We start from the raw sequence: 24,825 nt of genomic DNA, 5'->3' as shown, positions 1-24,825 counted from the left end.
CTTTTACATCAAAGCCTCAGTCTGTCTGGAGAGAGAAGAAAATAGTAATAAGTTGTTTGGGACAGGGCTGTTAAACACAGTTTATGTGTCCACACAACCAAGGTTTTTCAAAGTGTCAAAAGGCAGGTCATCATCTACATATCGGTCTTTGACAACATTACATAAAACATGGACAATCAACTCATATTATCAAGCCAGCATTTCAGTAGATTGTTATTAATATATCACGTTTATATTGCATTTGTGTAGTCCATACATCCTATTACCCTTGACTGTAAGGGTTTGCCTTGAATGTTGGGAAAAAAAGGTCTACAACTGAAAGCTTGTTTGTAATTATGTGTGCAGATCAGCAGCTCTTTCTTCTGCATATAGGTACATGTGATTGTCCCTCCAACACCTCAGCCAAGTGAGTAAATTACACTTCATAGAAGTCTTTTTCTTCGGATGGCAGATAGTTGTTTCTAAATCAAAGTGAAAAACACCCAAGACACACTAACAGTTGACAAAGCTTTTGCAATCCAAACATAGCAGTAGCAAGATCTAAAATGGCCTTAAACAGGACCTCTAATTACAGCCTTGCTAGAGAGTCTTTGATCTCTGCTTTTTATGGTTTGAGTAGGTCCTATTCTTGGAAAGAGGGGGTAAACTTTACTCTCTGTTAGTGATGTCACGGTAATTCACTGCTGAGCCTTCCCCTGATAGCTTCAACAGCTGGACATTTGGGCAAGTCAATTCAAGTCACAGGTTATGTCAAGTCAAGTCAAGTTCTTAGCATTCATTTATTGTCATACAATGAATGATTTAGTAAAGATTGGGGAAAAAGCAACATTTCAAATTTTGATTGACCATGGGGTCGAAGGTTGAAATGTTATCCAACTGTTCAACAGTTGGAATGGGGGCTGGGATCATTCACTGTTTCCTCTCTTTTTGACAAAATATATTTTTTTTTCTACCCTCTACTTCCCTCTCTTTTCCACTCTGTGGTTCCACTTCACCAATTCAGTTTGATTATTTTCCAAACTGCCACGTCGCTGTCTGTGTGTTTTGGGAATGGCCCGCATAAACAGAGGACTGTCTGTCTGCCTGAACCTTGAACAGACAAGGTTCACTCTGTTAGCTGTCTATGACACAGACAGCAGAACGGGGTCACCCTACTCACCCTCTCACTCTTCATGACCCAGGGATGACAATGCTTTAATCAGAGTTGTGCCTTACGGGCCACTCCTACTCCTTGAGGGGGTGTGAGTGTCTTTCCAAATGTATCCCTGAGACCTCCATACCCTTTCTGTTCACACAAAAAGACCAGGAGGGGCTGGCCTGTGGGCGGGGAGTATGATAATAGCCTCTAGAGGAAGTGAGCGCAGTGTAGTGGAATGTAGTTACCATTAGTGGGAGTTGAGCTGAGGCTGGCTAACAGCTAGCCTGCTATGTTGAGTTGCTGAGCTGGAGACGCAGAGGATAGTGATGAAAACATGCCTCACTTCACAGTGGTACCGGTGAAGGATCAAGCTCAGTCCAACTACGATAGTCTAGAGGGGATTAACTGGGTGGATTACAGAGACACTGGACAGGACTGCCCTGATCATCAAGATTCTGTCAGCTCTGATGGTAAGTCTCAACTAACTAACTTTTCCTCAGCTCTTTATCTCTCAGCTTGGACACAACATGACTAATTTTAATTTTTTTAACTTGATAAATGTCTCCTAAAAGTGATACTTCATGAGTTGGACCCAGCACAGCATGGGGCAGCCTTGCTTTGTCTAGAGAGTCCTCTGAACAGCTGGTTGTATGGTTACCATGGCAATTCTCTACGGCCAGAAAGCAGTTTTCCTACAGCAGGCAGGTCTGTGTTTGACAGCTCACTTTAGGTGAAGTTGAAGAAACACTACTTTTATCGTTTTGGAATATTTTTACTGCCCGTAGAATCCTTTTAAAATAAATTCAGGGACAGAAGAGTAACAAAGGGAAAACAATGAAAGGGGTGAGAACCATGGGGGAAAGACACAACGGTTGTGGGAATGTGTGAGGGGGCCCTGTACAGCCTCAACAAGAAAAGGCCTCAAGTGCTTCCTTGCACAAAAGATGGAGCTCTCTTTGTGCCAACAGAGGATTTCCTTTCACAGCGACTGGCTGCTCAACAACACAGAAGCAGATTTCTCCCTCTTCACTTCTCTGTTGCAGCTTGTCTCTCACTGTCACTCACTTGTTTTGCTTACAGTATTGAAAGAGGGGGGCAGGGGCAGTCCCAGACAGAGGATAAAGGGAAGACAGAGGGAAGACAAGGAGAGGAGCGAGGAGTTTGTAGCCGCTGGGTAGGATTATGTGAGAGCAGCACTGATTTGTGTGGGCTGAAAGCGTGAACCAACTCGGGGAACGGAGTTTTTTAATAAAAAACACACATGGGTGCGGCCTTCCAAAGAAGCACCCACGCTTTACCAAGCGTCCAGAAGGCCAGGCTGGGTACAAACCCACACACTGACTGGCCACCCACTTATAGTATTACCTCACCGTCATGCTGCCTGTGAGCTCTCAACAACTGAATTACATCGGAAAGTTCCAGAGTTCAAGGCTGAAGAGTCATCTAACTATTTGTTTCTGTGTTAATGAGCATCCAGGGAGTGAACAGCCAGTGTGTGTGGATTTTGATATATGTGCATTTCTATGTGTTTGTGCATACAGTAAATGTGTGAAAACTTGCCATGCAGATGATATTATATATATATATATATGTTTCAGTGAGACACAGGGCTCAAGTAGACTGCATGAAGCATAACAAGAAGGAATCGAAGCACATGTTGACCTAGCTGTCTGTTTGTATATTTCTGGAATGCATGGACGTTACCCTTTAGAGTTCATGGCATTCATGAACAGCAGGAATGCAAGTTAATACATTTATAAGATACTGTACATAACAGCGATTCAAGTGTTAAAAAGTAGTGGCCCAAATGTTGTCTAAGCAAATGTTGTCAAAGCAGAAATCTGTACTAGGCCTACATGCCTACAAAAGGTTTTGACGATAGAGGGAAAAGCAGTTGTCCTCATATAACCCTCACAGTTTTGTGGTTGGGATTCGCACAAGCTTGTTGCTGCCTCCATTGTCTTCCTGCTCTCACAATTCCCCCTACCCCTCCCGAGAGAGCTTCCTGTTAGCCTGAGAACAACAACAAGCATCAAACTTAGTGGGTAGCTGCAAGGATGACTATATGCTGGAAAGGGTGAGAAGGAGGAGAAGAAGAAGGAAGCGAGACAAATGAATGATGATGAGACGGAGCAAAGGGCACGCAGTACCATTAAGTTTCAAACACGTGTCGGAACTAAACAGTAACAGCTCTTCAAGTCAATGTAGTTGACTGCATTTTTGGAACATCTCTACTGTGCTTTTAGTTTTTGGTTATTTAAACATCATCCCAGGCTAATTCTTAAGCATACAATAAAAAAAAAAAAATTCACGAGTAGGCATGTACATATTCAATATTTCTCCGACTTGAGTTTTACATGCAGCATTATGACACATTCAAGCAGTAAAAAGTTGGGTGGGAAAGTATTTGCTGTTGTAAAACCAATCAAAAGTGGTTGCGTGTACTGGATGATTTCATCATGGGAGTGGTGGGTATGCTACATGTTGTATGTCTCAGCTACAGTGTGACATCCGCAGCATGGACGAAGTGACATAATGCAGAGTCTGTATTAGCTTGTGAACTCAGCTCTGTTCAGCCCAGGACAGGACCAACACTGTGGCCATTGTAACTATGCTGTATTCCTGGGCAAGAGCAACTACCCTAAATTGGCTTCACATTTCAGAGAGGAAAGTGTGCTGCGAAAGTCTAGCAGGAAAAGTGAGCAAGAAACACTATTTTCTAGCTCCTTCCTGCCTAGGTGTCTTTTTGCACGACAAGTAGATATTCCAGGTGTATCAGTGTGAAGTAAGGCAACAAATAATATCCCATGAACGAAATAAAGCTAATGTGCTGGAGATATTACTGTTGATGTAATAAGTTATCCATAAATGAAATTCAATTTATATACCTACAATTACCTTTTCATGTTCCTATGAATATAGTGCAAGCTCTTTTTTCTGTTATCAATCAATCAAATTTATTTAAAGTGTAATCACCATTACACATGGTCTCAGTGCACTTTAAAATGAAAGGAACACAGAAATGACAGACAGCAACAACACAATTGAACAGCATTAAAGCAGTAATAATAACCAATACAAAACCAGCAACATAAGAGACTAAGTGAAAGAGTTTGTTTGTGAAGGACGCAGAAAGGATGGTGTGTTATGGTTGGCTATAGTATAATGAGTAGAGATGGGTTTTCAATCTAGATTAAAAAATGTCCAATGAGTGAGCTTCTTTACCAGGTAGTGGGAGGCCATTCCACAGATGAAGGGCACAGTAGGAGAATGGTCTATAACCAACAGATTTTTTGTTTACTAGGGGAATGACCAGGAGACCAGCATCAAGGGAGCAGAGAGAGCGTGCCGGTGTACTGTATATGGTGTTATAAGCTCAGATAAATGAGGTGGTGCGAGTCCATGCAGGGCCTTAAATGTTAAAAGAAGAACCTTAAAATCAGCTCTAGCTTGCACTGAGGTCAGAGTGGGCGTTCATATGTGATCATATTTTCTAGTTTTTGTCAAGATTCTGGCTGCAGTGTTCTGAGCAAGTCGAAGGCCTCTAGTGGCACAATTTGGAAGACCGGAAGAAAGGACATTGCAGTAATCAAGTCAGCAAGACACAAATGCATGGATTACAGTTTCAGAATCACAAAATGATAAAATGAGTTGAATTTTTTCAATGTTACTGAGATGAAAAAATGCTGTCTTGGTAATAGCCTTGATGTGAGACTGGAAAGACCGGGTAAATAATATAACCATGTAGTGCAAATGTATTTTGCTTGTATTGGCCTCAAACTAAACAGGTGCTGAGAAACTGATGTAATGTGTAGATGATGTGGAGAATGCTGTTTGTGTGTTCCAACTCTAATTCAGGAGAGCAGGATGATCATTCCTGTCATGGTGTCTGGCATGCCACTCAGATAACCCTTGAGAGATAAACACACTGTGGTGGAGCAGAAATGTGGAACTGATGACAGAGTTAGAACAGATTCAGACAGCTACACACACACTGGTGCACAAGCCTTAACAACTCTTTGTAAGTCTTTGTTATGTTCTTTAAAGATTGTGCTTTAATTAAATTATTTGTCACACATCGTTTCCTATGATTCAACTGCCTTGCCATCCAATCATCTGTCATTTTTGTTCTATCTCTTCATTCACATCAAAGTGACAACATGGCAAGCAGAGCAGCTCAGATGTTGTTTTTTCCATTGTGTCCCCCAGTTCTTTCAGAAGATCTCCTAGCAATAGTATTCATTCAGTGTGCCTTGGGTCTACATTACTGCACTGCCTCACTTTTGACACTTAACAGAGATCAGTGCAACATGAATACAGTAGCTTCTACCCAACATGTGTAACTTGTTTGAAATGATCACTGTTGTAGCAATTTTAGATTGTGATACATGAGAAATGTCCCTTTTGGACATTTTAATACAGTAACTATGTTTTTAATTGGCTACAATGGAACCAGTGGATCCCAACACCTGAGCTAAGGGACTGTTCGTTATTTATTTAAGGGGTCACCAGAGGAGTTTTGGGACCTTTAGGCTAAAAAGACTTGACCCTCCCCTCGCCAGTAATAATTTTTCTATGACCCTCCAAAATGATTTGAAAAAGAGGCATGACCCTACCCATATGTGCTAGTTTGTGCTTAGCAAAGATGTACATATGCCATTTGATTTTTTACAGCCGTGACATACAGAAGTTAACCTCTGCATTCTCATCTTACGCATCCCACTCCTCTGTTATGGCGTGCTGGCCATTTCATCAGATTTACTCATTATCATTGTTGTGGAAACACAATAAGCATGGGAACTAAATGCACACTTTCTGCATTACTGCATTACTTCAAATACTAAGTTACTCCTCAAGTAAACTAGTATTCACATGAAATAAAACAATAAAACATTGAGACCATTCAGCAAAGGACACTGGGAAATAACAAATTCAACACTGGTTGCTATGGACTCGTCACTAGGATTCCTCACTCATATATTTAGCACTGCCAAAGCGGAACATTATATTTCAAAACATTTATGTTTATTTTTAAAGTAAATTTTAAATTACATTGTAACAATTTAACAATTTGCCCTTATGAAATCCAATTGCATCTTGGAACGCAATAGTGGCTCCACAAACGCCAACAAAAACAAACTACGCCAACCTGCCCAACGAACCATAACAAACAGTGTTCCAGCCAATAACCAACAAAGAGGAGTTGGTTGAGTCATGAACGTGCATTGTGGAAGTACCCTACTGGCTAATGCTGCTGCAGTGATGGCTCAACCAGCTCCTTCTTGTCAGTTATTGGCTGGAACACTGTTTGTTATGGTTCGTGGGGCAGGTTTGGCGCAGTTTGTTTTTGATGCCGTTTGTGGAGCCTGGGCTGTCTACAGAGACCGCGTTTTTTTACAGTGTGTTCAGGGGACAGTCAACTCGCGGATAGTGAGGAGATGTTTGCTGTATGTGATGAAAAATGTTGTAGGCTAAAAAACGTGTCACATCACTGTTGCTTAAAGTGGATGTTCCTGTTTACGTTCCCTCCATTTGTGTACAAGGAAAGTGCTGACAGCCGGGATGCAATACATCAGTGTACAGGGGGAGTAATCTCACTATTATTTCCAAACTCCTCGGTGGACATGACAGAGTACAACTTGGTCAAGTACTGAAGTTACTAAAGGATAAACATCCTGATGCTGACCTCCACGGTAGTGTGCTGTTTATGATATAGTCTATAATCTGTACATCTGTAACATTTACGCAAAGCAAACATTTACAAGAATGGGTTGTGTGTGCAGCAAATGTACAGTTTAAATGTAATTAACAGTTTTGCAAAGACACTGCAAGTAGACAATTCTCCTGTACAGACCACACTTTGGGTTTGTTTAGTCATTAGTTCTACACCCACCATTTGTGTCTTTTCAAAAGTCTGTTGTACAATGCACCTCTTCCCGCCCACCTTTACCCCCTGAGATAATCGGGCTGAGCTGCCGTCCTTCTCATCATTAGCACACATTAAAGCTAATATGTTTTGCTGTACAGCTCAGCAGGTTAGCATTCCAATGCTTGGTTCAGATGCTGCGCCGCATGAAACACAGCCATTACAGCTAACATTGGCCTATTGCTACAGCAGACATTATATTGATTCTTGCCACAGGCTAGGGAGGAGAAAAAAGTACAATGCAAAAAAAACAACTAGTAGCAATTTCTGAAAATATGCCTACCCACAGCCCTACCCACCATGTTTATTTTTAATGACTAAGATGACAGCAGTAAACTTGAATGATTTAAGGATTGCCACAGACTAGAAATTATGTACCCCCCTGGGCAGTTCATGCTCGGTTTGAGACAAACATTTTCATGGACATATCTGCATTCATATATACTATTTTATTGGCTTCCCTTCTGCTTGCACCAAAGTGGAATAACATGTGCACTTGGCATGCCTCAGTTATATAGTATTATTTGCAATGATGACAAATACCATGCCTAACAATGTTGTATCCTGCCTCCACAGTGGTGCTCGATGCTGTAACTAACATAATGTGCAGGGTTAGGTCTGTACTGTATACACATGCAAACACATAATGACCCAACTGGACTTTCAGAACTCCTGTTTATGAGTAATGGAAATGACATTTCATATCATGTTGGTAAAGCTGGCCTACTTTCCACATACTGTAGCAATACTCCAAATAAGTAATGTCAAAGTTTGAGTTCAATCTTAGGATTGGTTTCTCATTCCCTATTTTGCCTTCTGCAGCTGATTAGAAAAAGTAAAGCTGGTAAGGTGCAGACAGTTGTAAGTGGTCAGAGTGGCTCTGAGGATTTGGAGGATCATTTTACAGGCCCAGAAACACAAACAAAGAGCTAAATATAGTGGACAATAGAGAATAAGTTTACAATGTAACCAGTTGACATAAGTCCACGTAACAATGTTGTATTATGTTTGACCAAATCAGTGGCATAGTCACATCCAGCTATGCTTTGAAGCCATGCAGTGTATAAAAGCAGAGGGAGCTAATTAAATGAAGAAAGGAGCCACAGATATTTACAAACTGTCTCTTTCATTGTATCTCTCTCTCTCTCTTTTACACACTTACACAGACACATACACACACACCACCTCCAAACACATAATCAGTACAACATTCTTGCCAACTAACTGCACAAAGGAGAGTTAGCTAAGCTCTACTACTTCTCTGCCTATCAGTGTTAAGTCTTAAGTGTTTATTAAACAGGAGGTTTAGCAAAGAGGCTTTTTCAAACCCTAAGAAGCTAATGGATAGGGATATTGTTTTCCATGACTAATCTGCTTTTTTTTCTGTTTCTGTTTTAGTTTTTTTCTGCCTTAACCATTAGGCCTACTGGTTTTGAAAAAGTTAATTTGTAAGATCACTGTAAAAACTCTTGATCACTCAAAATATCCCACCCAAGTACACTGTGCAGTCTAGATAATGTAAACTAATGCACTGTTTGCTAAAAAGTCTTGAAGAAGTTTAGCAAGAGCTGCTTTCTGGAAGTTGTAACAAATCATAACTCATACTGATTTTGTCTTTGTAGATTTGCCTAAAACGTTGGCTATGGTTTGACAGTCACGTACTTTGCACTTTGAAAAGACTTGACAACGTAGCATTTCTCTGGGAATTGATCTAGTTGTAAATACAAATTATAGCTAGACACCCCTGACACATAAGCAGTCTGTCAAAACATTTGTTTTGGACTTTTGTTGCTTTCAGTGTTTAGTGACTGGAGCTAAATACTATGACTCAAATAGTACTTATAATCTTGGCTAATGACTATAGTGCATGTTCTTTTTTTTAAAAATGTTTTTCTTATTTCTGACAATGCTGTAAGTACAGTACCCAGTGCACCCCAACACCAACACTTTATACTTAAGAAAGCTGAGAAACCTCCACAAAACAAAAAATAAAAATATATAGTAGCTTGTCTCTAAATAGTTAGTCAGTGGAAAGAAAAAGTCATGTACGCTCTGCTTAACTTCCCTACTTTGATGCACCCTTCTGTAAATGTGTCGGCCCTTCAGCACAGATCTTCTAGCAGTGGTGGTGAGCTGTTTTTAGGGGGCACTTGTGACATGTCGGTACATGTTGCTGTAAAGCCTCTGTGTGCACACAGCAAGACTCTTGCCTTCATAACAAGTCAGTTAATCTTTAATCTTTTTAATCAGACATTTAATGTGAAGTTATGAACAAGAGACCCCCCACTGTCTCCTCATTGTTAAAGTGACTTTCATTTTGCTGGAATGAGCCGGAAGCTGAACTATTTTAGGCTTTACCATTATATATTAACTATTAGGGTAGTGTTTGGAGCAGCACAGAGTAACAGTTCCTGCCAGGAAACATTTGAACATATCTCACTGTATGGCTAATTGTGGAGCAATATCCACCTCCATTGCTCCAAAAATGCTAGATGTCTTTTTAAGTCAATCAGTGCCTTCATCTCATCTAGTCCTCTCTCATTGCTGCTTGGAGCACCAATGCCACCGACAGCAAGATAACACTAGGGGACAGTGTTGGCATTGTTTTTACTCTTATCTCTTTACAGCCATAACTCACATCCAGCTGTGTAGGCTAGTTGTTAGGGTTTGGAAAGGCAGACCAATAGGAATGTGGCCTTTATGCTTCAAATGATCAACTATTTGTTTTAATACACCTATAAATTATTGTTTTGCTCATTGCTACATTCTTGGAATAATGGCTTGGAAGAAAGATTGATGACTTATTAATTATATGATTTATCCAGACTGAACATACAATGTAAGAATAAAAACACTGTAATACTGCACTTCTTTGAGATACCATAAACCCAACCCAAGGCTCTTAAATCCTTATGAGCAGACATGTGTCGTGCATGTGTGTGTGTGTGTGTGTGTGTGTGTGTGTGTGTGTGTGTGTGTGTGTGTGTGCGTGTGTGCGCCATGTGCTTGTTAGTCAGCGAGTTACCACTGTATCCTCCACTCCCCACCTCTCACCCCCCTCACCGTGCACCATGTGTTAAATCAGGCCCCTGAATGAGTATTCACCCTGGGTGACCGAGTGTCCTGTATAGTAATCGACAATTCCCCAAGCTAGAGCACAGAGTGCTCTGTTGCAGTCGTCACACATCTTATAACTATGCTTACCCACAGAGATACTAGCAGCAGTGGGACACAAAACACAGGTGAGTGAAGACTAGCATTGAAGCTCAACCAACTCACTTACAACAAAGCTGCTATATCTTCAACACTAAATATTTGTCTATTTCATGCCCACTTGGCTAAATTGGCAGACTTCTTGTTGCAGGATTAATTTGGATATTGAAATGACGCTGTTAAGGTTTACATGCTCTAATAACCCAAGGTTAGGTAATTTCTAGGTAATGAGGTGTGTGCATGCCTGTGATTGTGAATGTGTGTGAAGTGAACGTTTGCAGTGCTACTTTGCGCGCAATAATTGCCCCAGGCACTGCGTTCATCTCTGCTTGATTCTTTTCTTCAAAAGCAAAAGTTAAAGAGAGTTGAATCTAATTATATGCCTGTTTATCACCTGGACTATGCTTTGTCGGTCTGTGCTGCTTTTGGCCTTTCACTGCATGAGTTGTGTTTCTGAAGTTACATGGAGATTATTATGATGTTTAAATTATAATTAATAGTGACAGTTCAAAGCTAACTGAATACTGAAAAATATATCCCATGGAAAAAGGTGGATTTGATATTAGGGGTGTGCCATAACAACATGATAATATATTTGTTCTAATCACGATATGAAAAAATGAATATCGTGATTATGCCAATATTCTGACTTGTTGACGTAATTGCCTAATTTAACTGTTTAGATGTGCACTTTGTTGTACTATTTGAAACAACTGAGATATAACTTTTTTTTTTAGCTTTTACTGAATATTTGAAGGCAAACTGTTAACATTTATACTGACATTTCTGTTGCAATTCTATGTTCTTGTAATTAATAATAAAATATTGTCATATCATCACAGATATATCCTGAAATATCATATTCTTGAAGGGCTATATTGCCCACCCCCAACTGGTATAGATTGTTTCCAACAAGTGACCTTATTTTAATGTTTAAGGCAAATTGGTGACATTGATAAAAAAATGTTGTATATGTCCATCAATGATCATCTTGCATAATGAAACATTTAGCTTAATGCCATCATGAAGATGTACATTTTTAATTCAAAAAAATATTGAATGGATTTTTAATCTTTAAGAAATGTATGTTAGAATTGCGTTCCCCTTCATTTTTGAGAAGATTTGAGAAGCCTCTGAATCAGCACGGACACGGCTGGACACTTTATGCTGTTCATGGAAGTCTGGTTGTTACATTAGATAAGCATTGTCTTAAGACAGTGTGATACAGAAATTATTGATGCCTCCAATATATATTTAAGAACAATGTTTGCTTGATATATTGGCAGGAAAAATAACCTTAATAACCTATATAGCTCCAATTGTTTTTATTGTTAACCATAAGTCTTGTTTGCCTAATAGGACATGGGAATCATAAAGAAGACAGTCCATTTCTCAACAATGCTGATGCTGCTAACAAGAAGAATGACTTCTATGACAGAAATCTGGCTTTGTTTGAGGTCTGTTATTTTTATTGCCCAATATTTCTGTCAGATGATAGACTTGCACCAAACTCATTCATTTGTCTTCTTCCCCCGTTTTTCTTTCAGGAAGAGCTGGACATCCGGCCAAAGGTTTCCTCCCTGCTCAGCCGCTTGGTCAGCTACACCAACATCACCCAGGGAGCCAAGGAGCATGAGGAGGCAGAGAGCGCAGAGGCCTCACGCAGGAAGACCCCCAAGGTCAGCAGTCGGGGCACAGCAGAGGAACACTATAGCCTCTCTGTTTATGAGCACGTGTTGTACACCCAGTCTTTGGAGATTTAGAAACATTATCCTCCATCTCTGGCTCTCTCCCTGCCTCACTATCCGAGTTCTTGATTTGTATTAAGAGTTGTTGATTGATTGCTTATGCCTCTGCACGCTCTGTAGTCAGATTGTGGCTGTGTACGACCTGGATACATGCAAAGAGCTGATAACATGATTGAATGACATGACACAAAAAAAGTACATCAGTCAATACAAATAATCAATACGCTTGTTTCCTGAAATGTCATGGTCAATATTCTCCTCTCTCTCTCTCTCTCTCTCTCTCTCTCTCTCTCTCTCTCTCTCTCTTCTCTCTCTCTCTCTCTCTCTCTGTCTCTCTCCCTCTTTATCTCTATCAGTCTCCCAACATGGGCACTCTGATGGGGGTCTACTTGCCGTGTCTGCAGAACATCTTTGGTGTCATTCTTTTCCTCCGACTGACGTGGATTGTTGGGATGGCTGGCATCATGCAGTCCCTTCTGATTGTCCTCATGTGCTGCTCATGTGTTAGTATGCACACACACATAGCCTACTGTACACACACTCACTCACACACACACACACACACACACACACACACACATACACTATTATGCTGGGTTGATTCCACTAACAATGTGGGCCAGCTTCTATTGCTACATGGTTGCATAAGCAGCAGCATTATTTAAGGTGAAGAATGTCACTTTGAATTGTTTTTTTGGTATTTTACTTAGTATGCTTTAGTAACCTTTCTTAAATAACAAATACTGTGGTCTTATTAACGTCCGGGCTACATTATCTAAATATTTAGAGATACGCTATCTTAGATGGAAGCTGTGGTGGCTTTCAATTTGATCATTGGATATTAACGGAACACCCCAAGTTGCCATAGCTTTTCCATATTAATCCTATTTTTCCCTTTCTTCTGTAGACAATGCTCACGGCCATATCAATGAGTGCCATTGCCACGAATGGTGTTGTTCCAGGTAATACTTTGAACTCCACTGTATTCACTGAAAATGTCCCTAAGTAAACATTTATCCAGTCCTTCAGCAGTACTATAAATATTTTTTTGTACAAGTAAATAGACATGAACTGCTTTTCAAATAATTACTTGCTGGACCTTGATATCTCCGGACTGCTCCGAATAGATGTAGAAGGTACATTTTCTATTACATATTCTTCCACTTGGGGGCAGCAGAGATTTACTGTTGTGTTCAGTGCATGCAGTACAGATGCTTTCCAGTGGCTGTTTGTGTGTAACACTTTGTTTTACTGTTGTAGCTGGAGGGGCGTACTTCATGATCTCCCGCTCCCTTGGCCCTGAGTTTGGAGGAGCTGTGGGTCTGTGCTTCTACTTAGGCACCACCTTTGCTTCTGCCATGTACATACTGGGGGCCATCGAAATCTTCTTGGTCAGTTTGCTGAAATATTATTCTGTGGTTATATTCCAACTCGCATTTGTATGCCTAGATATGATTCCTAAACACTGTTCTGTAAACAAATATAGCATCCATTACATGTGTTATTACAACCTTCCTGTTGTAATTTATTTTTTCCTTAGAAATATTTGGTCCCCCAGGCGGCCATATTTCACGCTACAGACACCCTTGGGAGTGACAGTGCCATGCTGAACAATATGCGAGTCTACGGCTCTATCTGCCTCAGCCTGATGGCTGTGGTGGTTTTTGTAGGAGTCAAATATGTCAACAAGCTGGCTTCTCTTTTCCTGGCCTGCGTCATTATCTCAATTGTCTCCATCTATGCTGGGGCATTCAAATCCATGACTCATCCCCCTGAATTCCCGTAAGTCTGCAGTTTACTAGAATAAACATATGTATTAACAGTAAATAGAGTTAATTATGGGGACCTTTATTTATATATTTTGTGTCTTATATGGAGGAGAAAGTGCCAATTCTGTGTGGTATTCATTCCACATAGAGAAGGAATACATGCTTTTCTATTGTTATTTTATTTTTGTGTTGTATTTTCTCTGTGTTGTTATGATTCTGTCTCCCATCTGCCACTAATTAGGCCTGGGGTGCCTACTTGCAGTATGGTTTTCCAATTAAATAGTTTGAGTATAATTCAACTACTATGGTTATAATAATAAAGGAGATGTATATGATGAGGACCATGATGATGATGATGATGTTGTTGTTGGAAATAATGACGACTCATATAGTAATCATTTTGATTTGTGTCCATGTTATTGCTGTAGGATCTGCATGCTTGGAAACAGAACGTTGGTGAGAGATCGCTTCGATGTGTGTGCTAAGACTGTGATAAAGGGCAACATCACGGTGCCCAGTCAGCTGTGGGAAAGGTTCTGTCTGCCGGGGAACATGAGCGGCGCTCAGTGTGATGACTACTTCATCCAGAACAATGTCACAGAGATACAAGGCATCCCTGGACTTGGCAGTGGAATTTTAAGAGGTATATTTATTATTAGTTGTTAGTACTGTAGGGATTAAAGTATACAGGATGAGATTTCATTATATAATAAATATGTTAATGTTGACTCTTAATGTTCCAAGTATATATCAATACTATAAACATACTGATTAAGGGGTAAAATATAGTGTTAGTACCACTCAAGGTAAAAAAAACAACAACAACAAAAAACTTTTGCACATGATTTTAAACAATTTTAAGAATCAATAATTATTCTATGGCAAACTTGAATGAATAACACACAGGCCTGATAGAATGTCACTCTCTTAGTTTGTTGCCAATGTTTTAAATGTCTGTTCTCTGTTGTTAGAAAACATGTGGGGCAACTACCAACAGAAAGGGGAGATCTTAGAGAAAGCGGGGCTACAGTCAGTGGATGTCCATGGTGCCATGGAGAACTTTGGCATGTATGTGTCAGCAGACATCGCTACATCATTCACACTTCTGGTTGGGATCTTCTTCCCATCTGCCACAGGTATAACAACGTCATAAAACAGAACAAGTTCTTTTATGGCACATACCTCAGTCTACAGTCTGTATGAAACTGTAAAATGATTCTTTCCTAACATGTTTACCTTAAAACTTAAATTACAAAATTTTGCAAATGATATGATTGTGACAAAAACTAAAGTGTAATGCCTTAGTGGTTAACCTGTTTAAACGTAAATCTATAATGCAGACATGATTCCAAGCCAAATTGCTTGTTTTGCTTTAACTACCTGCTATGTTGTATTATATACAGTACCAGTCAAAAAGTTTGGACACACTTTCTCTTTCACTTGAATGGGAAAGTGTGTCCAATCTTTGTGACTGGTACTGTATTTTTTTCTTTCTTACAAAAGGGACTTTGCACACAGTAAAATAGGGACGATATAAACATCCCTTCAATCCATCCAGCAGGGGGCATAGTTAAACAGCATTTCCATGTCCTCTGTTGTTTTAAACTGTCTGTTTTGTTTTATAGGTATCATGGCAGGGTCCAACAGATCTGGTGATCTCCGTGATGCTCAAAAGTCCATCCCTGTGGGAACTATCTTAGCCATTACTACTACTTCACTTGTTTGTATCCTTATTCTGTTCACTACCCACAATAAAACTAACAGTCTTGCTCCTTCGAACAGGATAGGAAAGCAGATTTGATATAGATCTTTGTGCCACCTTGAGCTCCTTGACCTCTTGTATTCAGATTTCAGTTCTGTGGTTCTGTTTGGATCTTGTATCGAAGGAGTAGTCCTTAGGGACAAGTAAGTTTATGTGTGTCCTACTGCAAGTTAGTACTATCAAAAACACTTTCTTACAAAGTAGCATTTAAAAAGATATTCAGTCAGCATGTACTTGCAGGTTTGGAGATGCCGTTCGAAAAAACTTGGTGGTGGGAACGCTCTCCTGGCCGTCTCCGTGGGTTATTGTCATTGGCTCCTTCTTTTCTACAGTTGGGGCAGGCCTGCAGTCGCTCACTGGGGCTCCCCGACTTCTGCAGGCTATAGCCAAGGACAACATCATTCCTTTCCTCAGGGTGGGACAGTACACACTGTTGATAGATACATTGTGTAACAACTTCACATTCTCTGACAAAATTGCCATTGTCGCTGCAAAACAGAAATGGCTCCTACAGACTTGACTCACACACAGCCAGAGACAACAGTTACTCCATAGTCTGTTTCTTATTATTTCCAAAACATATGATAATTTGAATATTCATAACCTCTAAATCACATGTTGTGCTGGAGATGTTTGCTAATATTTGAATTGCAAGCTTATTTGATTATGATGCAGTAACAAACAATAAGTGATTTGCATTGCTGCCTTTGAAGGTTTACAATTGTTATGTTTCAGGTGTTCGGTCACGGAAAGACCAATGGAGAGCCTACATGGGCCCTACTACTGACTGGTCTCATAGCTGAGCTGGGCATCCTTATTGCCTCACTCGACATGGTGGCTCCCATACTTTCAATGTAAGCTTGCATACTGTTCATTAATATGCCAAATATATGACATATGCCAAGTCATTTCTTAATTTCCCTTTTTGGTTTAGGCTGACTAAACCACTTATGATATAGTATCTGCCTCACATTTGTTGAAATTCTCCTTGTGTTTACTCAACAGGTTCTTCTTGATGTGTTATCTCTTTGTGAACTTAGCCTGTGCAGTTCAGACTCTTTTACGGACACCCAACTGGAGGCCAAGGTTTAAATATTACCACTGGTGAGTACAGGTGTAGCTCCACCATACTTCTTAAAGGGGGTAGGGGGGACACTTTATTTTTACCAGTCATATTGTGCTGCCTGCTATACTTATGATGTAATAATGATGCATTTCTTGGTATGCAAAAACATTACTTCAGGTGTTATGTGTCACACCCACAGGGCTCTGTCCTTCCTTGGCATGAGTATGTGTCTGGCTCTAATGTTCATCTCCTCCTGGTACTACGCTATTGTGGCCATGGTCATTGCTGGGATGATCTACAAATACATTGAGTACCAGGGGTATGTCTGGAATCTAATTAGCATTTGCAAGTTTCTTTTTCTTCTTCTCTTGTTGCTGTCCTATTACAGTGCATTCCTGTATAGTATGGGGTAATGATGGATGTCTCTGCGTTTCTGTCTGATGTTGTTCCTTATGTTTGTGTATTGTCTCATCCACTCACAAACAACAACAGAGCAGAGAAGGAGTGGGGAGATGGTATAAGAGGACTGTCCCTTAGCGCTGCACGATACGCCCTGTTGAGACTAGAGGTTGGACCCCCGCACACCAAGAACTGGAGGTACAGCAAGAGACACTCTGAATGTCTCCACAAAAACTCCTTTTGTTTGCATCTCTGAGGAGCCATATTGCATGTTGTGGTATAAAAATTGTTTTCACATCTGTGTTCAGTGATGAGAAGAAAGCATACACTATAAATAGTTCACATTGTTATGAAAGCTGAAAGTTTTATCAAAATCCTGTCTCTACCTTCTATAAGAAATTACCCTTCAGGATTATGATAATGCCACACAAAATAAACAACATATGAGAGATTTACTACCAGCTGTTATTCATATGAGTCAGTTTTGGGAAGTTGTGGCCTGAGGAAGGGATTTAGTCTTTTAATTTGTAGCATGCTTGCTTGGCATTTCCAGTAAGTTAGCGTGTCATCTTTTTTTGTCATCACTCGGATGCTCCACTTCCTCTTCCACCACTTTGTCGTCCTGTCGACTATGAACATGTTGTCCTTCGGAAGGACAACATGTTCATGGCGCTTTTTTTCCGACATTTTGTCACTTATTTCAACTCTTTTTTAATTTTTTTATTCATGGTCAATAAACCTCATTTATATGATATTATAACTAATTTTTGAGTTTAAACAAAGCAGAAATTATGAATTATTTTGACCAATAGTTAAGATCAGAGGATGCTGTGTGGATCACAGACTGGTTTATGTCAACATTTAGTCAGGATACTGTTTTGAAACCATTCTTTTTTTTTTTTTTTTTTTTTTAAATGCTATAAAATTTAATTAAACACCCAAAATGAATGAAAGTAATCATTAATGTTACCTGTGAAGAATGTTGTATGGGTTCCATACAATGTACATCCATGCATCCATGTTATTTTTGGGCAATTTGTTTGAAGTAAACCCATATTTCTGATTTAAAAAAACATTGAAATGGGTTAAATTTGACCCGAGGACAACACAAGGGTTAATGCAATGGCAGCAACACAATAGCTAGCTAGTCTTGATAGTTTCGAACAGGGGCAATATATCAATTAAATGTAAACAAGGCAGTAAGCACCGGCAAGATGATTCTGAGGTAAAGAAATGTCTAGGCATCTAGGTTAAAACCAGGATAAATTTGCATATAAAATGGTGGCTCTAAAGCATTTCTATTTCTTTATTTCAACACGATTCAACCTGATTCACAGTAAAATACTCATTGTAGTCATTTAAATGCTATAGAAGCAACAGTTATATGTAACCTAAATGTCTAAACAAACTTTCCAAATGTATCCCTGTTTTAAGATGTGTTTTGACCTGCATAATCAACTCATATTGACTGTCTTTGACTCTGTGCACCACAGACCTCAGCTGCTTGTGCTGTTGAAGCTGGATGAGGACCTCCATGTAAAATACCCTCGTCTGCTCACCTTTGCATCGCAGCTAAAGGCAGGAAAGGGTCTGACCATTGTGGGCTCTGTCGTCCAGGGCAACTTCCTGGAAAGCTATGGGGAAATGCAGGCCGCTGAGCAGGTAAATACTAGAGAGGGGTGTACGCTGTACATGCTCTATACAATTCTCTATTGTACTCTGTTGCTGACTGTGTTGCAACTCATTGTTACAAATGGCCACCCTTTGTAATTTGAAAAGCACATGAAGCGAAAACATGCCTCAATGTGAATTTTCCATTTTTGTGACAGTTCTTTCTCAGCAACCGTTTTTGAAGCTTTTGTCACTTTAATCAAAGAGCATGGTTGGAAATAGCTTGTTGTTGTCACTACAGTATGGTGCCAATGAGCCATTTAATAATAATAAAAAGGCATTCTATTTCAGATCAAATAATGGGGACTAGCGCAGGAACCTTTTTCATAATATGATGTGTTTGGTGAAAAAACAAACAAGTGAAGTAAAGTTTGCTCTTGTTTACGTGACAATAACTGGAGAAATGAATCACCCATCCTCAATTCACTTAGTGTTAAGCCAATATTCATGTATTATGTGTCAAGAGTTATCATTAGAGCTTGTGCTATACAGGGAGGTAATGGAGGTAAAACCTAATTCATTAAATTTAAACTGTTTAAAGTGCTCATATTATTATTTCCCTTTCCTTTATTGTGTTATATATCTTTTTTGTGCACGTTATAGGTTTACAAAGTGAAAAAACCCAAAGTCCACCCCAAAGGGACTTACCATCTCCAACAGAAAACACTGTTCCTCCAAACAGCTCTATTGTAGTCCAGCTTTTACTTCCGTGACGAACGTGCATTACTTTGTAACACACTTTATAATGCTCGCCTAGCTGCTAGCGTGGCACGCCCTCATATTCTGCTTATGACTGGGTAGTAGTCTTTACCTAACTACTGTGCATGTGCGACTCCCAACAAAGATGGTACAGAAGTGAGATGTCTCACTCGGTAGCTAAAACTGAGAGCTCAGCACACAGGGTGAAAAGAGGAGCTGCAGCAATGTGCTGTACAACAAAAATATGGTGTTTTTTGAAAATGAAACCATGTAAACCTATTCTGGTACAACCTCTAAATACAATTATGAACCTGAAAATAGCATAATATGAGCACTTTAACATTTGTTTTGCTATATAAATCCTTATAATGCAAGTGTGTAGTATGCACATGGCCTTTTAGATCATTTTCTTTTAAAGCATTATGTAGCTATGGTTTACAACTGTTTTGGTTTATCTGCTTACTCCTTATTGTAATCATGAACTACGGTTCTGTTTCTGTCTTGTTTGCCCACATTTTTTCTGCCAGACCATTAAGAATATGATGGAGATTGAACGAGTCAAGGGTTTCTGCCAGATTGTGGTGGCATCTAAGGTGCGGGAGGGTATTGTCCATCTGATCCAGTCCTGTGGTCTGGGGGGCATGAAGCACAACACTGTGATGATGGGCTGGCCGTATGGCTGGAGACAGAGTGAGGACCCTCGTGCCTGGAAGACTTTTATCAGTAAGAGACTCACTGAAATATTGTACATACACAACATGTATGTACAACACATACACATGATATTTAAAAGGCCAAATTAGCATTTGCAATATAGCAACCACATTAAATGACTTTCCACTCCAAATAACCTTTGATTGCGTAATATTACAGGCATAGTATGCAGTTGTCACACTTAAATGCTCATGCACTAAACTAACGTCTTGCTATATTGACCTGGAAATTACAGCAATTTGGGGTTAAAAAAAGCTCATATAAATATAATATTTGGATGTTTGAATACATTCTGTGTTAGTTTCCATCTGTCCTGTACAGAAGTTGTAGCTAAATTAATTTATACAAATACAGTTAATATCCATGCCTCCATGTTTTCATCTCTACTCAGACACAGTCCGCTGCACCACAGCTGGCCACCTGGCCCTGATGGTGCCCAAAAATGTGTCCTTTTACCCGAGCAACCATGAACGCTTCACAGATGGCAACATTGACGTTTGGTGGATCGTCCATGATGGGGGGATGCTAATGCTGCTGCCTTTTCTGCTCAAACTGCATAAAGTGAGGCAACAGATATCTTTGAGTTTTATTCCAATATGCTACTTTAGATAGTTATAAATACAACAAAACAAACGTTGTAACTGTAATCCTTCCAAATGTACATGCTTTCCTTAGTTTCAGGTCTATGTTATTTGGGAGAATGCCTTTTAGTATGTTTTCTGTAAGTAATTATATTCACATTTGTTCAGTATTGTACATGCTATTACACTTGTGGAAATACCACATGGTTATATTTGCGTTTTAGGTTTGGAGGAAATGCAAGATGCGCATCTTCACTGTAGCCCAGATGGATGACAACAGCATCCAGATGAAGAAAGATCTGGCCACGTTCCTTTACCAGCTGAGGATAGAGGCTGAGGTGGAGGTGGTGGAGATGGTAAGAATCCCTCTTACACAATGACTAATCTGAGCAAAGGTTAAAACTTGTATACAGTTTTTTCATGGGTAGAACCAGCTCAAAACAAATATAACTCCGTTATAAAAATTGCAACTGAAACCACATGCCTATAACTACAAGATGCCACAAACATGTTTCAAAGAAAATTACAGTGTTAAAAAAACAAACGAAAAACCGCTTGTTGAACACGAATTAATTTACTTCCATGGTCACTCCTGTTCATGTTCAACAGACACATATGTTTAAGTTGGATTAACCACTAAAATTATGTTTTGCAAATGGTACTTTAGCATGACAGTGACATCTCCGCATACACCTATGAGCGAACCTTAATGATGGAGCAGAGGTCCCAAATGTTGAGGCAAATGAGGCTGTCCGGTGCAGAAAGACAAAGAGAGGTATACTTTTTTTTTGTGTTTATTCCTGAAATATTTTACTAATAATATAATCATATAAATAAAAAAACTAATGTAACATATGCATGATAAATCACTGAAAGACTGCTGTGTTTTAATGTTTCGAAATCTTCACTAAAGGTTGTCTGTAGAGTTGGAATTTGGGAATCTCACCTGCTCGACCTTAACTCTGCTCTGAATAACAGCGGTAGTTACATTCAGTATATTGACAACTCAGCCTCATGATATTCCCATGGCACTTGCAGGCCCAGCTGGTTAAGGACAGACACTCTTTGGTGCGTATGGGAAGTCTATACTCAGATGAGGAGGAGGAAGTGGTGGAGGCTCCTCCAGAGAAGGTCCAGATGACGTGGACAAGAGAGAAGTGTGAGGCTGAGAGGAGGAACAGGAACAATGCACCCGAGAACTTCAGAGAACTCATGAGCCTCAAACCGTGAGTCGCATTCAGTTAACCTCAGTATCATCTTCACTGTAGTCTATATCCACGACGTTCCACTTCCGGGATTGCTCTGTTGCACCCGGAAATCCCGCCGGATGTCCTTTTTTTCTGCCGGATTTCTGTTACCTTCCGCTTTCTTTGTGTTGGAATTTTAAACTCCGGTGGATTTATGAGGACCATGGTTACCTGCTCCTCAGATCTCTGCAGATAAATCCAGAAAGCTAGATAGACTATCTGTCCAATCTGAGTGTTCTGTTGCAGGACTATAACAACTTTTGAACGTACACATGTTCCACCAAAACAAGTTCCTTCCCGAGGCTATTTTTCAGCGGCACCGGGGCTCCGTCCGGCGCTTAGCGCCGCCCATGATGATTGTGATTGGTTTAAAGACATGCCAATAAACCACAGCACTTTTTTCTCCCATCCCGGAATGCTGTGTGGATTAACCAGACCTTCCTCCGCAGCGCTGTGGAGGAAGGTCTGGCAATGCGTGACTATCTTTAGTCTTGTGCCGTTAAAATGCTAAACCTTTCATTTTATTTTCCCCTTCCCTTGTTGTAGGTTTTTGCTTTGAAATAGTCCAAAAAAGTTTATTATTTGCACAAATCCATTCTACTCACTGTCTCTCCCACTTGCTCCACTCCAGGGATCAGTCTAATGTGCGGCGAATGCATACAGCTGTGAAGCTGAACGAGGTAATAGTCAACAGGTCCCATGATGCTCGATTAGTGCTGCTCAACATGCCAGGGCCACCTCGTAACACAGACGGAGATGAGAACTGTATCCTTTACCAATATGAACAAACAGAAGGGGTCTTGCATAAACCAGGGTTTCTGCAGGTTTCAACACGACAAATATAAGACTTTTTAAGACCATTATGAATGAAATTTAAGACCTATATCACGACATTACAGTAAAACGAAATGCAGAGTCACAATATTACTTGCAAAGTAAATCAAATGATTTATATTGAATAAAAGCGACACAGAGTAATAACGATCTGTACATACACAGCGGCTTATATTTGGACCATAGCCAAAGAAAGAACTACAACACAGAATGAGAAAAAAAAAAACATTTCAATAAGCCTAAGAGGTAGCGTTACATGGATGTTGGAAAATTAAGACTGTTTAAAATGATTTAAGACCTAGAACACAATACTTCAGAATTTAAGACTTTTTAAGGCCTAACATTTTTTTTTAGACTTTTTAAGACCCCGCGGAAACCCTGATAAATGTATAGAAGACTTTGGGCTGCAGCACACATACAAAGTGTGTAGGCTATGGTGTGGCCGATTTTTCTTCTTTAACATGTACCTCAGATATGGAGTTTCTGGAGGTGTTGACTGAAGGCTTGGAAAGAGTGCTGCTGGTCCGAGGTGGAGGTCGAGAGGTTATCACCATCTACTCATGATCAATTATTAGCTGTTACACCTTAGCATCTGCCTCATCAGAATGCATTCCGCCTCTGGACAGGAGGCAGCACCTGCTTTGCTGCCAGACAGTTCTGGGTAGCATGAATTTGACACTTTTATAGTAAAGTATGGATTTTTCAGTACCAAGGAGTTGTTTTTTTTATTCGTGTAGAATACTGGGACACACTAGTGTACACCTCCACCTGTATGTTCACAACTCTGCCATTCTTTACAAATGAAAGCTGTTATGTTGCTCCTTCAGAAATCAATACTTTAGATAAGCATTTTCTTATTCATAGGTCACAAATACCTCTTCATATGTGATAATAAACCTATTTTTGAAAGACTATGGCAGACTATCCTGACTGAGAAGTACACATGTTGGTAGAACAGTTTTAATAGTATGACAGATTTTTATTCTGAAACAGCTCTTCGATTATTTTAGAAGCACATCTCTATTTATTTATTTATTTTTTTCAACATTTCCCCACTGAGATAAAGTAAATGTTACTGTGGCTATCGAACACACCGCTCGCTTGACGTTGGTTGTGCTGTAAAGGTGGCATGCCAGAGATCATAAAGCAAGTTTTCAAAACTAGTTATAATTTATGATTTTTTTGGACTGATATTTGTGTTGTTAATATGAGAGAAAAATGTATATGCATGACTTTTGAACTGTTACATTTGTACTTTTTCTACAGACCTGGAAAGCTTAAAAAGATGGCTTAATTTAAAGTTATAATCCCACTTTTGATACTATTTATGGTCTGCATTTTTGTGCAATAGCCATTAAACATATTCACACTGAATGGCAATTGTAAATACCTTTCTATTTAGTAGTTTTCATCGTTAGTAGTGGAGGCCGCCATTCCCTCACTGGATTATAATTAGCTTACTACACATAGCTACAACGTGAGTTTGTTTGTTTGTGCTGAAAACAAATACACTAGTTGGTATTGTGTTGTATTTCTGACAAAGTAGCTGCTCAAGGAGTATTAAACTTCCTTGCTTTTACCACAATAACCATAGGTGTTGCCAAATCAACCCTGGCCGAAATCTTAAGGATTACAACTTTAAGCAATTCTGATCTCAGCTACATGAAACTTTCAGACACTTTTTTGTGTATTTTCTGTGTTTTTTTTTTTTTTTTTTTTTTTTTATAAGAAGCTGATTATGATAAGTATTTCAGGCCAGAATACAGTGTAGAGAACAACTGTATGTAGACTAAACGATCTGTACAAGCTAAGAGTGTTTTATTTGTAAGGGATCAACCATGACAAGCTGTGCAGTTATTAAAAATGTATTTCACAATGCTAAGAATGCTCCTGGTATTCCCTTCACTTTAATAAAAACAGGTTAGAGTGGATTATCCCACTAAAAATTGTCACTTGCCAGCAATCCAAATATACGTTTTTGCTGATTAAAATGTTGGCAAAATACAATCTTTAAGTGGAAACTTTATGTTGGCAATATTTTAGAGAAGCTATGAGTAT

The 24,825-nt window shown here is 39.6% G+C and overlaps 1 protein-coding gene across 1 annotated transcript; it reads left to right on the top strand.

Moving 5' to 3' along the window:
- The first annotated feature begins 1,357 nt into the window (after positions 1 to 1,357).
- Positions 1,358 to 24,652, top strand: slc12a4 (solute carrier family 12 member 4). Its single transcript, XM_078252714.1, has 24 exons — positions 1,358 to 1,608; positions 11,637 to 11,734; positions 11,825 to 11,956; positions 12,382 to 12,528; positions 12,933 to 12,987; positions 13,286 to 13,416; positions 13,566 to 13,807; positions 14,223 to 14,437; positions 14,766 to 14,930; positions 15,420 to 15,518; positions 15,642 to 15,699; positions 15,797 to 15,971; positions 16,292 to 16,410; positions 16,562 to 16,660; positions 16,822 to 16,941; positions 17,115 to 17,219; positions 18,515 to 18,683; positions 19,919 to 20,114; positions 20,497 to 20,666; positions 20,911 to 21,042; positions 21,354 to 21,461; positions 21,725 to 21,912; positions 22,565 to 22,698; positions 23,240 to 24,652. The coding sequence occupies exons 1-24, from the start codon at positions 1,473 to 1,475 to the stop codon at positions 23,329 to 23,331; spliced, it is 3,285 nt and encodes a 1,094-aa protein (XP_078108840.1). The 5' UTR covers positions 1,358 to 1,472; the 3' UTR covers positions 23,332 to 24,652.
- Positions 24,653 to 24,825: the final 173 nt, after the last annotated feature.

This window comes from Sander vitreus, chromosome 1 (genome assembly GCF_031162955.1).
Source record: "Sander vitreus isolate 19-12246 chromosome 1, sanVit1, whole genome shotgun sequence".
NCBI lineage: Eukaryota > Metazoa > Chordata > Actinopteri > Perciformes > Percidae > Sander > Sander vitreus.
The sequence above is the reverse complement of the archived record's forward strand: the minus strand, read 5'-3'. Positions and strand labels throughout refer to the sequence as shown.

Coding starts and splice junctions, on each gene's coding strand:
- slc12a4 (XM_078252714.1), top strand. CDS start 1,473: ATGCCTCACTTCACAGTGGTACCGGTGAAGGATCAAGCTCAGTCCAAC. Junction 11,735..11,824: donor GAAATCTGGCTTTGTTTGAG/GTCTGTTATTTT, acceptor TTTTTCTTTCAG/GAAGAGCTGGACATCCGGCC. Junction 20,115..20,496: donor TGCCTGGAAGACTTTTATCA/GTAAGAGACTCA, acceptor ATCTCTACTCAG/ACACAGTCCGCTGCACCACA.